The following is a 15,489-nucleotide window of genomic DNA, read 5'->3' as shown; positions in this document are numbered from 1 at the left end:
AGTCTACAGTAACTCAGTAGAATTCTGTCTTGTTCTGCCTTTCACTGACTATTTGTGGAGTCATGGAAAAAAAAGATACTGTATAAGTGGTTATTTTCGCGAGGGTTTAATTTTCGTGAATTTCGTGAATCACAGCTGGATCGCGAATTTAACAACACGCGAAAATGTCGCCATACACTAGAGTAACAATACATGCAAGATAGCATTGGTGTCAATTCACGAAATCAACATCTCGCGAAAATATCTGTATGGGAAAATAACAGCTTATACGATAGTGTATGTGTCAGTTTAAAGGGAGAATATGGTTTTGGTTGAGACCTAATTTCAGGTTTCTAAAATTTTTTGATGAGATGATGAGAAACCTCGTGTATGAAAATATTTCTGCTTGCTGTATGTTCAAGTAGTTCATGTCTTGATTCCACAGAATTAAAAACATGTGAAACTCATCTTACCTGGCTAAGCGCGAAAAATTACTCGCACAAAAATATCCATGTTTACAATTAATCAACATGTTCTAGGATGATTACCCCCTGAACAATTACCCAGACCCTTCCCCTGATCATAACTCTAGTCCTAAATCTGAACCCGATCCCAGCCCAAACCCAAACTCTAAACCTAAACCTAAACCTAATCTTTACCCTAACCCTATCACTAACCAGTATTCAGTTGGGGGTAATTGTCCTGATATCATGTAAACAACATATTGCAATATCCTACATAAGGAAGGGGGAGGCAGTAATATCAATTTCCTACTGCAACAACCTTTGATCTTGTATGCAGTTTTTTCAAAGACTTGCAAAACACAGGAAGTAAATGCCATGTCTAATAAGGACCAAACTTTGACCTCAGTGTTTACCGTAGAATTACATTAGTCAATGTCATGGATCTCTGTGTTTTTTTTTTCAGTGTTAAGTTTGTGAGTGCACTAATATTTGTGTGCAATATTCATCCTCATCACAAATCACACACTGTACTTATGTTTGTATAGATCTGCCTCATACACTCAGACTACTGAAAGAAACATCTGTGGGTGTTTCAGCATAGGACCTACCTGGTACTTGCATACAAGGTAGTAGTAACATACTTAAAAGAGAGCTCCAGAGGATTTTCAGACTTTTACATCTAAACAACTATACATTGCTTGTACTAGGTGTTACAAAAAACTTTTCCCACTTTTGATCCTAAATAGTTCACAAACTATTTAGCAGATAACACTGACATTGATATGAGCAATAGCTGAATAGTGTACATTTTTGTTGGAGGCAATTTTAAAATGACAGCATAACTCAGTTTCATTATATATTAAGCATTAATTTTTCAGTTACGTTTCAGATTTTGCTCTATTTTCAACCCTCTGTATAAAACTTAAACTTTGCACAGAAGTCAATTGATGTGTATGGGAATGTGTAGTTAACACCCAGACAATGGTTGCCTCTAACTCTAAATTCTCCATTATTTATTTGTGAGGAATTTCACTATCACAGCTAGTCTTTATTCATTCTGAAATGTGGTGTATGCAAGCACATGAAAACATGTGCTTACTTTTTTGATGTGCATCCATTTCACCCTTTGCTAGGAATTCAGACTAGCAGTGCCCAGGGCAATCAATCACGAATTATTAATAAAGCGTTCATGTGCCTTGGAGCAGAGCTGTGAACAGATGGTATCCAGGTCCATTGTTCAGGGTCATTGTAAGTACACACTCACATACACATCATTAGTTCCTGTGTAAAGTTCAGGTTTTGTACAGAGGGTTCAAATTTGACCAAAATCTGGAACCTAACTTTGAAATTAAGCATGGATTTCATAAAACTGATAGGTTTTCATATTCAAATCACCTCCAACTAAATTGTACACTATTCAGCTATTACTCATATCAATGACAGTTTTATTTGATATGGTTTTCGAGCTATTAAGCATCAAAAGTGTGAAAAGTTTTTTGAAACACCTAGTACTTGGTACAGAGTTTCAGACTTTATAGTGTTTGGGATGAGGAATAAGAATGTTTTTAAGATTGATAGCAAATCATAATACACAAGGATGGTGACCGGCAGAGCTTCACCTTAGGAATGCATATGTGTGGCGGCTCAAAGAAGCAAGAAAGCATGCATACATTTTACACAGAAGGTGTAATGAAATTACATTAACTACTATATTTCTGACATATTTGAGCCTCTATGTCATCATCCTGCTTCAATGTATTTTTTTAGTTTTTCAGAGTATTGCTATAAATCTGCTCAAGGACCACAATAAATTCAATCAATATGATTTCTGTCTTTCCTCAGGTGCCGGTGGCCTGCAAATTGTGCAGGTGTGGCCACTCATTCTTCAGCAAACGATTGATCCAGTCAACAGCAGATGGAGGTAGTCATTCCTTGATATTCAAATTCAAATTCAAATTCAAATGGATTTATTAGGAATTTTCTTTATTGAATATATATTACAAATGAAATACAGTCATTTTTTGTTTACAAGATAATAGAAAATACAGTGTGTACATTTGAATGTAAAGTGAGATACTTTGTATATACAAGTAGATTAAAGAAAAGAATAAGATAACACGTCAATTGGGAACCACTCGAGATAAAGTGAATCAAATGATCAGACTGAATTATGGTACATATATTGGGAGTGTAAATGCTGAAGACTGTCGTCAAATAAGCATATATACATGTAGCTTGAAGATACGACAGCCTTGAAAGAGAAGGAAAAAAAAAAGAAGAAAATGGGCAAAACATACATCTTGTATACTTATCGAAAAGAAAAGAAAAAGCAAGAAAAAAACCCAGTAAGATTCTGGCATCACATTACAAATGTTAAACGAAAATTGTGTAGACACTACATACAGAGAATGAGGTGAGTGAGGTGAGTGCTGGTGCAAGTGGAAGAGCCCAGCAGGCGCGCAATACTAGGTGCCTTATTTAGAAGGGAAAACTTAAATATTATGTAATAGTTTGATGTAAGGAGACTTGGGGGGGGGGGGGGGTATCAAAACATTAAAAAATAATCTATTTATAGTTTTTTGTTACAAAGGTCAGATATCAGCTAATTCCCATAACTTGATATAATGTACTTTTTCATGTTTACTTTAAAAGAAAAAAGTGATGTGCATGCTTTAATTTGTTCGGGAAGAGAATTCCATATATCCGGTCCGTGGTGTCGGATAGATCTATTAGGGTAATTCCATGGGGTTGGGACTGAAATTGTGACATACAAGTTGAAAATTCAAGTTGGGTTAATTGAAATTTCCTTTTTCCCCCTGATTTGTTACTCCCATTCTACAACATATTCCACTAGAAATCTGTTTATTACTTCGCACACTTTCAGTCAGCATGGGTTAACAGGTATGGCAAAATACCTATGTTACATGGACTTCATTTGTTGACATCCTTCATCATTTTGTGTTCTGAAATGATAACAATGAACACATCCACGTTTTTTTCGTCCATAGCACATCAACATGTTATTTAACAGGCGCATGAGATCATTATTAGTAAGATTGTATGTTCTGATGTCAACTGCAAGCCACTTTTATTAACATGTTTTTTTCTACAAACCATTAACAATTTCAATCAAAGGTTTAACTTTTTCATCAAGAGTGACACAATGACAGTATTCTTAAAAGCACCACAATTGAAGCAAGTGATTTGTATGGGTATTCAAGTGAAAACATGATTTTATTGTTATAATCAGGGGTTTTCAGACAACCTCGCCCACGGTGTACTACCTATGTTACACGGACAGTATGTCTTTGTAACATAGGTACACTACGACATATCAACTGATTTCCTTTATTGTGGTGTGAGATGTTAAAACCTACACATATAGACTTTATGTATGTTCCCACAAATAACACTATTGTAACAGTTCTTTGGAATTATATCTACTGCACACCTGTGGAACAATACCTATGTTACACAGACTTCAATTCTTTGTAACTCTGATATGAAAGAAGGCAGACGTAATCAGAAGGAGAAGAAGAAAGTGAAGCTTTACACAATTTGACCTAATATACACTAACAACATCATCAACTAGTTGTCAACTAACTAAGAAAACTAATAAAGAGAAATCAGACGAGTCTTCTTGTCTTCTCCATGTTCTTTGTTTGAAATTAATTTCTGCTCTTTTATCCAATGTCCATTTAGCCCTCGATTTTTGTTTTTCTTCTGTCCATTTTCCCTCTGTGCAGTTTTCTTCTTGTCTAGTTTGTTACATTCGCTCTTCTTGGGTGTTGCTTTGTCGGCTTCCTCTCCGTTTGTGGAGTGCTGTGGATGTGTCCTTTTCACTCTTTCATGTAGTTTAACACGTAGCGGTGGTAGAGGAGGAGCCATGGCAGATTCATCAACAAACTGAACAAAAGGTGTAAAGAGAAATATTATAAAAAAAATAAAAGAAAATTTTTGTCGGGGTTGACTATATATTCCTGTTGATGTATCTGTGCGTTTATGAATGGAATTAAATAATTTTAACAATTTTGCTTACATTTCTACCTCTTGGCATACCCATTAGCTAGAGTTCCATGTGTACCTCCCACCAAAATTGAAAAAAAAAATGGGTTATGCTTAAAATGATGTAAATATTAATAATAATAATATAGCATGTAAAACATAGGAAAATATCATTTTCATACTCTATGCTAAAAACTTGTTTTCAGATGCAAGCTACACTGCAGGAAGGGCAGGTCGCTGCCCCCAGTGTCCTAGCTAAGGTTAGGGCTAGGGTCAGGGTTACGGTTACGGTTATGGGCCTTTCAATAGACTCCCAAAATAATACTAGGCTCTATTTTATATTCATCCCCCATCGAAATTGTCGCCCTCTTTTTGAATGATAGTGTAGAGCAATAATAGTCCAATTTTGATTGGGGTTCATAATTTTATTGAAGCCTTTCCTACCCACTACCCACCCAAACTGAATAGGACACTGGCATTTTAGCTTTGAGACTTCACACATGGGTGAACATGGAATGGAAATGGTGAATCCTTGTGAAATGTTAACAACTTCATCAGAGCATCTAACAGGTCAGTGAAATCTTGGATGGAAAACATTGACATTTTCAAAGTAAATCTGTTAAAGAGAAAGAATTTCACAGCTCCTAGTTCCCTCAATATCACCAGCAAAATAAGGCAAACTCTATTTCTCTAGTTCAGATGCAGTCTGGACATCTACGTTTTCCAACTAGTATGTGACTAATACTAACTCTAGCACGTCTACCTTGGTAGATACCTAATGACAAAAGGGTCCAAAAATTCACGATAATCGGGAGGTAAAACAATTTTATATTGCAGTGAAGATACACTGATATACTTTTGTATGGTTTTCTAAGAGAGGAATATATGCTCCTTTTGCAGAGACCGGCATGGATGGAAAATTTGGCAATCAAAATTATGAACATGAACCTGTAACAAATATCTCAGTATGTGGGACTACAGTATCATCGTCCACAGTATTTTTGGCCAGTTCAGAGGTTTAGATGTCGTTTTTTTTTCCTCTAATAGAGTTACAGAATATGACAAATGTTATTATTTTCGTAAAATAGCGCAAAAGCTTACCAATTGACATCAGAAACATTAAAACTCCTGTACCTACGTTACATGGACAACGGCAGAAAAACAGATCTTGCGCTGTCCAGGTAGGTGTATATTGGCTGTGAGTAGTTTTTCTGCCATTGGGGAAGGACTGCCAGTGACATGAATACGATTGCTGAAGTTAGTAGCTCTTCTTGTTATCGCGAGACGCGTCTTTCCTTACCTACGTTACACGAAGAGGCCGGACATCGCACTGAAGTACAGTGATATGTTCCGTATTTTCTCGTTTATTTGGAGGATTTTTATGCTAATTTTTGGATAAGAATACTCCTGAAATATAAATCTCATTATAGAAATAAAGTTTCTAATCATATTATGATTGGAAGTGTATGTAAAACCATGCTATACCTATGTTACAACAAAAATTGCCATGGACATCGTTTGTAACATAGTTATGAGGTTGCTTGAAGATGCTCTTGTGTTCTTATTTTGTTACAAATGTTTATGTGCCTTATAGGCTTTGTAGAAGTCACCTTGCCTCTCTTAATTATGATAGGCATAATGCTGAAAGGTTGTATATTCCTGTTTTACATTGCCATGAAAATGGCATATATTTATGTCACAACATAAACTACAAAAAACCATGGGACATCATTAGTGAAATAGTCATAGACAAAATACATTTGTACACAGGCTTGGTTTTTTTTCATCAAATAATTCTTCACACATTTCTCTCCAAGAATAACTGCAAACCACGGACAATTATTTGATAAATTTTTCAGAATATGACTTTTATTCCCTACACAACATGAAAATCTAGAGAAGACCCAACCCCATGGAATGACCCATTAGCGACATGTAGCTTCGGGATATTTAGATGAATGTCATTGCAATGACGAGTAGGATCGGAGTGTACTTTGCTATTTGAGATGAAAGTATCATGGAAGAATGGTTGTAAATTGTTGATGTATTTGAACATAAAAATGGCAGATTGATAAATATGAAAATCATTTAGTTTTAATATTTTCAGTCGTTTAAATAGAGGATCAGTATGGGCTAAATAAGGTGAATGTGTACAAATTCGGATGGCTTTTTTCTGCAAATGAAATAACAAATCAATTTTGGATTTATCACAGTTGCCTCATACGATATTACAATAATTGATAGGTGGTAGAACAAAAGAATTGTAAGAGATTAAACGAACATTCTTTGTCAAAATTGGTTTCAACCTAGTAGATAAAGTATACCAATCTATGGTACAATATCCTAATTTGTGAATGTTGGTTGGGGTCATTCATTCAGATGATAATGCTGGAGTGTGTGTATTATGATGATTGTAATGCACTTTATCACTGCATTCAATTTAATGACAGTCACATTATTTTTGTTATACCAGTACATATATTCATTTTGCTATGCTTATTCAAATCAGTTTTTGAACAAAAAAAGGTAAGTACTGTAAAAGTGGAAATTTTTTGCTGTGTAGAAATTTGTGAGCAATTCGAGCAACCAGAAGCTAGTGTGAGAATAAAAGCATGCAAATATTTCTGCATGCCATATGTCCCAGTAATTAATGCGAAATTCATCTTACGGAGCTGAGTGTGAAAAATAACTCACATGAAAATATCCACTTTTACAGTACTTAGATTGTAAATGAGAAATTTGTTGGTATGTGAATTGTTCCTTGTTTAACTAGGTTTCTCTTCTTATCAGCATCTAGCATTTCGTTTTATGTGAAGATAAAAATATAAAGACTTCCAAACTACATTTCAAATGCAGAGTCCAAAGGTCTAATCTAATAGAGATTTTCCAACATTCGCCAAGGAAGGAGGTTACCAGTATGTCTTCATAAGGGCAATTCCACGGTAACTGACGTTACGCAGAAGGATTTTCATGAAATTGTTTACGTTGTAGTTTTGTGAATGAAAGCACCTGGGGCTTGTAATTAGCAGTGATGAATGAGTTGGAAAGTTTTTCTCTCAAACTGCATTTCTCATCACATAGCAAGTGAAAACGTGTCGGTAACTGACGTTACGGAAAAAGGACATGGGAAATTATGGTGTAGATTTAAATGGAAATATCTCGTGTCCCTGACTTCTAACCTTTATGTGTTTAATATGGCAATATATCTAGGTTCTTAGGAACAAGTGTGCAAAATAGTGTGCACTTTAGATATTTCCTTTTAGCACCATGCCAATTTCAGTGAAGGCATGACGGTAACTGATGTTACGCTTACATTTGCCATAGGGTTTACACATGCAAAATCATGATTGGGAATAGTTTTGTGATATTTTATAATTCTGACCTTTCAGAATGATTTGCTTGATATGGAATCATACCTTGGTTCATCAATTACAAATATCCAAATGAAATTAAACATTAGTCCATTTTCTTTGTGTTCTATGAAAACTTAAAGGTAAACATGTCAGTAACTGACTTTACGTAACTGACGTTACACATACTTTTGCTATGGGGATTACAGAGAACTAATTTCTTTAACAGGTTATTATACTGCTGCAGTATACCAGTAACAATCCCAGGCATTTACTAAGCAACAAATTAAAACAAAATCTAAAGACACAAATGGGATGGGGCCCTTCGGGGGCAAGCTCCCCCCCCCCCCATGCCATAGCACAGTTGAGCAAAAATAATGTAAATGCACCAGAGGATATTTCTTGACATTTGTCTTAAGATTGAATGCTTATTCAACAGTTATGATGACACAGAGCCATTTAGATTCAGCAATTTCAAGTACAAATATTGACATAACTAAGGGTTGTTTTTGTTGTTGTTGAATGAACAGGAAAGTTTCTATCTACAGTGCCCCACCCATAATGCCCTGCAGTACTACACAAAACACAGATATTTTTGTGTGTGAAAAAAAAATATCTTTCAGGTCATGGGGAAAAAACACATATAAATATCAACTCATAAATATGCATAAATATGTATGAAATCTACTGTGATATATTTCTTCTTCTTTTCTTTATTTTACTCCTTCTCCTTCAAGGCATTGTTAGGGCCACAAATAAAAACAAATTATCTCCACCATCAATTGATCCAATAAATGAATAGTGTTACACTTTTAATATATTTTCTGTGAAGAAGAAACATTATACTTTTTTGGTCAAAAGGGCATTATTGGTTTATTCCTTGCTTGAAGTAATATAATTGTTTTTCTTTTCCTTTTCATTAGTATATCAAGGCTTGCAAATACATCCCAGATACCAAGAAATAGGACTTTGCAACGAAAGAATTCTAAGATCAATTTAAACGAATCTTCCTGTTTATAATCATCATGTATTACAAAATGTCCCTGCATGTATGAAATAAAGTAATCAACAAATATGAACATTTTTTTAAACCCTAAAATCACCTCTCACTTTGGGCAACATCAGTGTTAAACGTTGAGCAACATCAGTGTTAAGTTTCAAACAGTAATGACAGTACATGCCTTATGTACCATAATACAAGATGTGCCATATTAACTAAGCCACACATTTAAGTGCAAGTGAAGAAATATATCTGTTTGTGCATTTGCCTTGAGGTAGAAACTTCACTAAGCTTCCAGAAAAAAACGAAAAATGCTAGCAAAAGCAATCATTAGTAAAGATTATAAAACTGTTGGTACAGCTGTACACAAGCTTTTTAATAGAAAAAGGTGGTTACCATGCAACGACATCATTGATTAGGCCTACAAACTTTGGTAGCTTTATCATCCCTTAGGACTGTGAATGTACTGTATACTAATTTGAGTGCATATATTGCATGTGGTAAACCTGAACTTCCAGATGATTTACATTAGCCTTAAACTTGTGCTGAACCGAAAATCAAAAGCTTGAGCCAAAAAAAAATAATTATAATAAATAAATAATGAATAAATAAAAAAATAAATAAATAAAATGAAAAAAAAAATGTATCCGTAGACATACCATGGTGATAACATCATTCCCTATCAAAGGGATTGCTGCTCTTTGTTGATAACCTTTGACTTCCCAGATATATTGAAATGGCCTAAAGTTAAAAAATTTTCCTCAGTTATAATTACTGTCATGGTAACTGACGTTACATACTGGTATATGACGTTTCGGTAACTGACGTTACACATGAAGCGTTCATTTTGATTCTCCAGTATGCCAAGTATCCTTATTTGTGGTATTGAAAGGAAGGCATATGGGCATACATTAGAAATCCCAAGTTACATCATACAGCTCACTTTCTTTGATGAATAAAGTTTAAAATTCCTTGTTTTTGGTAACTGATGTTACATCCATCATTGTCAAACTAATTAAAAGTTTTTATCAAATTCTTTAAAGCAACCAGCTTTTTTTTTTCTATCTTGTGGTAAAAGACTGGTCTGGTAACTGCATACATCGTATATAAAAGATTGTTGTTTAGAGTACTAGTAAAGTGGATATACAGAGAGTAAGTGATGTGACAATACACTGTTTCTTACCACTGAGTTATAGGCATATTTTGGCAGCCATTTTGAAAATCAAAATGGCCGCTTTTATTGAAAAACATAATGATTCTTAAAACTTCAACTCAAGTATTGTCTGAAAATGTATGGTGTTTGAAACAAATATCATTTTGAATTTTCAGCATCTGTGTCCTATATACCGTGGAATTGCCCATAAGTGTTTGTTTGTTTGTTTGTCTGTCTGTCTGTCTGTGTGCACAATAACCCAAAAAGTTGTTTAGAAATTTGGATGAAGTTGCAGAAAAGGTGGACAATAACTCAAGGAACCAATGATTGAATTTTGGCAGTGATCTGGGAATTTCTGTGGATTTTTGAAAGATATCTTTTCTTTTTGCGGATAGGGTCAATGAACCAGGGAGTTAAAGCAGCGCGTATTCGAGGTTTGCATACACGCTCTAAAGCGCATTCTCTGCTAGAGCGAGGTGCCGCGCAGCTGGAAGCTGATGACGTAAACAAAAGGTATCTATTTTGGAAAATTGGACAATTTTCATCATGTCAGTTGGGGTGGAAGTGCTTTTCTGGTTTTTCAAATGACTCTGTGATGCACATTTTTTTTATTAAGATCATTTTCACCTCATGTCATATCCTGAAGACTCGGTCACACAACCCAAAAGTCACGTAAACGCATGAATCACACACGAAATTTGGTTATGCGTGCTCGTCCGTTGAGAATTTGACCGAGTTTTTGCTGATTTATGCAATGAAAATCAGAGAAGAATTGCACAAGAACAATGAAAAGATCACACAGAAATCGGATCACTAACAAACCACGCACTTTCAGCGCATTGGCACTCAAAGGCCCTAAACAGGGTGAATACGTTGTTGTGCGCCACGAAAGGTCCATGGAACACCATGCATAATCTGCGCATATGAACTGCGTATGAATCGCACATGATTCGCTTTTTAGTGATTTTCAGTGATACGTAGTGTTACAAGTGCAAAACATGCATCATAATCATATGTCTGCTATTAAATCGTCAGTGGGAAGTCGATGATGAACGCGATAGCGGCAACATTTTCAGGGCTGCCAACTCTCACGCATTGAGCGTGAGACTCACGTATTTTGGTCCTTTCTCACTCTAAAACTTTATTTCATTTGCATGCATTTCTATTGATCTCACTCATTTTGACTCAGACTAAATTATAGCATCGGCCTATGGGAGTCTCACTCTCAACTAGTTTCCAGTGTTGGCAGCTCTGCATTTTCATGAAAGATCACTGGTATTCCATGCATATTTTGTGCATTTTCCGTGTAAGAACTAAGCAAACTACGCAAAAATTATGTAAAACAGCGCAATACTGTGTAAACTCTTACACGAAGCCGAGTTTTGAGCTGCTCAAAACCTGGAATCGCGTAAAGTGCCAATCTGGCGAACATCGACGGACAACTATGAAGGTTCCATGTCAGACAAACTGATGAAATGCGCAAATCATGCAGGTATCGCGGAAGGCTCAAATTTTGTGCGTGATTCATGCGGTTATGCAACTTTTGGGCTGTGTGACCAGGCCATAATATCATAAAGGAAAATTTTGTGAAGCCATGATGCCTTTATGAAATATCATATCAGTGCTTTGCTACCACAGTGTATTTCTGATTTGCAAACATGATTCATTGAGCTAATCAATAGAATCAAATTTCTCCTTATAAGCCAAAGGCAAATCATATTACAATCAATAGAAATAATTTTCCCTTGGAGCTATTTTAGCTTATTCACCGCAGAGTTAATGTAAAACAGCTATGTAGAACAGCTGTGGCCAAAGCAAAACAGAACAAACAAGCAAAACAAAACAAACAAGCAAATCAAAATGAATGCACAATAAAACAAAAAAGAAAAAAAAAAATCTATTAAAAAATCATATCTCACTGTGTGAAAAGTGTAACCATACCCGGCATAGTTGTGATGAATGCAAGATCTATTGACCAAAACTGATATGTGACATTGATGACCACTAGAGCCAATCTGAAAGTAAAGATATCATGGTATGACTTCAAAACAGAAACCACGAAAAGCATTATATGCTTCATCTGATACTTCCTGTTTTGCTTGCTCAGCAAACAAAAACTTGTATCAATTACAGTTTACTCAACAGGAGCAGTTTTGTCACTTTTCATTGGTTTCAAAATTGAAACTTTGTTGTCTTGTGAAGCAGCAGTTGACTCATGTTTATGATTGAGCTTATTTTTCATTTCATCCACACTATGGGATACAAAAGTGTGGACTGGATTTCTAAAATGCATATTGGTAGGAGCTTCATTACATGGTCTCTCAGAATAAGATGAATTACTTTTTTGTATAACCTGGATTATATGAATCTTCTTTTCTAGATGAGTTCATCTCAAGTGTTAATTTGCAAATCCTGTGATACTGATTACCTATACATTAAAGGGTGTGTACAGTTCTGGTCAAGGTGAGGATTTAGCTTTAACGTTTTACGAGATATTCAGAAACTACTCTATGAGATGTCAAAGAGCATGCAATTCTAATGGGTATCAGAAGTTTATTTGATGAAAATGGGTTTTAAAATGACCGAGATATCCAAAAACAAGTTGAAACAAAGAGATCCTAATAAAAGGCGTGGCCTGTCGCCTTTTATTATTATCACTTTTTTTGATGTCTCAGCCATTTGAAAACCAATTTTCATCAAATAAATGTTGAATCCTTCTTGAAATTACATGTTCTTTCATATTTCATAAGAGGTTTCTCATTATCTCACTTAGGAATGTTCAAAACATGAATCCCCACCTCAACCAGTACTGCACAGTCCCTTTAAAGATACTATTCCCACACTGTGTTTCTTCTCATATTAATCCAACACTGACCCGATACATTTGTAATTTCAGTGTATGACGTGACACATCTCATGGTAGCTCACAGGAGTGAGAACTGCTGCTATCAACTACACAGGCTGTTGTTGTAGCCTTAGTCTGTGAGCATGTGAATATTGGATATCCCTGACTAAAGCACATCTGTTCTGGAAAGTTTACACTGGTACATTAAATTTTGCTTATTGTGCCCCTTGAGGTGAAACCCTTATCCTGTCATGTGATCCCCATGCCACCAGGCCTCTTGTTCTTTTCTGTGATAATGATGGTTCCTGCCCTTCTTTTAAATTCTTTTGCAGAGATCTTTTGGTCATGCATGGATTAATTTTATGTCAATAAATCCTGTCTGCCTCATGAGAAGAAGATCGTAGAGTGACCGATCCTATTGTGTGACCTACATGGTGTCTTCACTGTGACTCTTGAGATTTCCTGTACAAAATCTACACAGAATTAAGGAAAGTGTAGTAGAGACTGAAGATCACAGTGTCTGAAGTTGCTCACCAGATATTTCAGGCAACAATTTACAGAGCACTACAAATTTTATGGTCTCTTTTTTTGCAAACAGAATATCTCTTTTGAAAACAATGAGAAAAAAAAAGAACAAAAATCCTGCAATAAATTGCTTTCTTTCATGATTGAATGTGGGGCAGTGTGCCTGCAGTATGCCAAATATAAGTTGCATAGTCTATACTGCCCACTGCATTTAGGCAAATTCCCCCAGACCTCTTGGAGCCATGAAAATGCTTTAACATAGTACATAATTCGTGATTGCAAATCCACTACTCTCAAGCTTGTCTTTAACAAGACCCGATTTGTGAAAAATAGTAAACTTCATACATGCACGTACATTAGTCAACACCTCATCATAAGTCCACAAATCACATAATTTGACACATTCAAAGAGTCCTCTTTTTTTTTCTCGCTTTCATAATTTAATATCAAATGGCATGATGTATTTGGAAGTTATTTTACTCATCTCGGATACTATATTATGCTTATTCTCGCCAGATGAGGATGGCACAGGCGTGAAGAGACGTCGAACGGAGCGTGTCAGAAGAGAGAGACCAGACTACTACAGTGCCAGCGAGTTTGAGAACCATTTACGGCGGGTTTGTATCTTAAGGCTCCAGTGTGGATACAGATAAAATTGACTTGCATGGACTATATATCAAAACCTTTGCACACCATTTTCTTTATGTGTTTTATGTTTGCCATAAATCAGTACAGTGTAATTTTGTTGAAACGATGCCTTTTTAGAGACAAAAGGTTGCCTTCTAAACAATTTGTGAGTGTTTGTGTGTGGTAACATGAGTGAGTTTTTGTCAAGCCCACCGGAGGTGAGGGGGGACTAAGGGATTGCCTGCGGCGTCTGTCCATCCATCGTCCATCGTCCGTCCGTCCGTCGTCCGTCCATCCGTCGTCCGTCCGTCATCCGTCTGTCCGTCGTCCGTCCGTCCGTCGTCCGTCCGTCCGTCGTCTGTCGTCCGTCCGTCCATCGGTCGTCTGTCCGTAACACTACAAAAACTTCAATAACTCTTTACTCTGGGTTTCAATTGCAATCAAACTTCAAGGGAAGAGGGGCCATACAAAGTTTCACATTTTACCATAAATGAAGGTCACCTCAAGGTCAAAGCTCACAGGCAGTAGTCAACAAACTTTTAGAGCCCAATGTTAAGTTTTTATGGCGCGTTTCTATTATAGGTCACAACTTTTGATCCATAGGTCCGTTTGTGACTAAACTTGGATGGTAGATGTCCCTTGGGGAGTGGATGATCACTACAAGGTCAGTGGTCACAAGCATGGGTCAACAAACTTTTAGAGCCCAATGTTAAGTTTTTATGGCGCGTTTCTATTATGGGTCATAACTTTTGATCCATAGGTCCGTTTGTGACCAAACTTGGATGGTAGATGTCCCTTGGTGAGTGGATGGTCACCACAAGGTCAAAGGTCACAGGCAGGGGTCAACAAACTTTAAGGGCCCAATGTTAAGTCTGTATGACACGTTTCTTTTTTGCCATCAATTTTTACCCTTTTATATCTCTTTTTACCTGTTATATCTCTTTTTATGCCTCCGCCACGAAGTGGTGCCGGAGGCATTATGTTTTCGGGTTGTCCGTCCGTCCGTACGTACGTCCGTACGTCCGTACGTCCGTCCGCATTCGTTTACACGATAACTTGAGTAGTAGTGGCTGGAATTTTACCAAACTTGGTCCAAGTATAAAGTATGATGGGGCAATTACTTGATTAGATTTTGGGTGAAATCGGCCAAAGGTCAAAGGTCAAAGGTCAAGGTCAAATCATTAAATTGTATCTGTTTACGCGATAACTCAAGACTGGATCGAGCAAATTTCACCAAACTTTGTCCGAGAATGATGCATGATGGGACAATTGCTTGATTAGTTTTTTAGTGCAATCGGACAGAGGTCAAAGGTCAAAGGTCAAGGTCAAATCCTAAAATTTATCTGTTTACATGATAATTCAAAACTGGATAAAGCAGCTTTCACCAAACTTGGTCCAAGGATGATGTATGATGGGGCAACTAGATGAGTAGATTTATGTGACATTGGCAAAAGGTCAAAGGTCAAAATGTCAAGGTCAAATGCTAAAAATGTTGCTATTTCCCCCATATCCATGCAATGCCCAAAGGTATTTTTTTGAA

General features: G+C 36.3%; 1 protein-coding gene across 1 annotated transcript in view; it reads left to right on the top strand.

The window, feature by feature from the left end:
• LOC139720047 (UPF0547 protein C16orf87 homolog) overlaps positions 1-15,489 on the top strand; it is a 40,374-nt gene that overhangs the window by 1,923 nt on the left and 22,962 nt on the right. Inside the window, exons 2-3 of the mRNA XM_071631420.1 lie at positions 2,286-2,364; positions 13,839-13,939. Coding sequence (XP_071487521.1) covers positions 2,286-2,364; positions 13,839-13,939 — 180 coding nt within the window. The remainder of the gene's footprint in view (positions 1-2,285; positions 2,365-13,838; positions 13,940-15,489) is intronic.

The sequence above is a fragment of the Diadema antillarum genome, unplaced genomic scaffold (genome assembly GCF_040938485.1).
Source record: "Diadema antillarum isolate AM-2024a unplaced genomic scaffold, OU_Dant_1.0 scf00000120, whole genome shotgun sequence".
Lineage (NCBI taxonomy): Eukaryota > Metazoa > Echinodermata > Echinoidea > Diadematoida > Diadematidae > Diadema > Diadema antillarum.
This window is presented reverse-complemented; position numbering and strand designations above follow the sequence as displayed.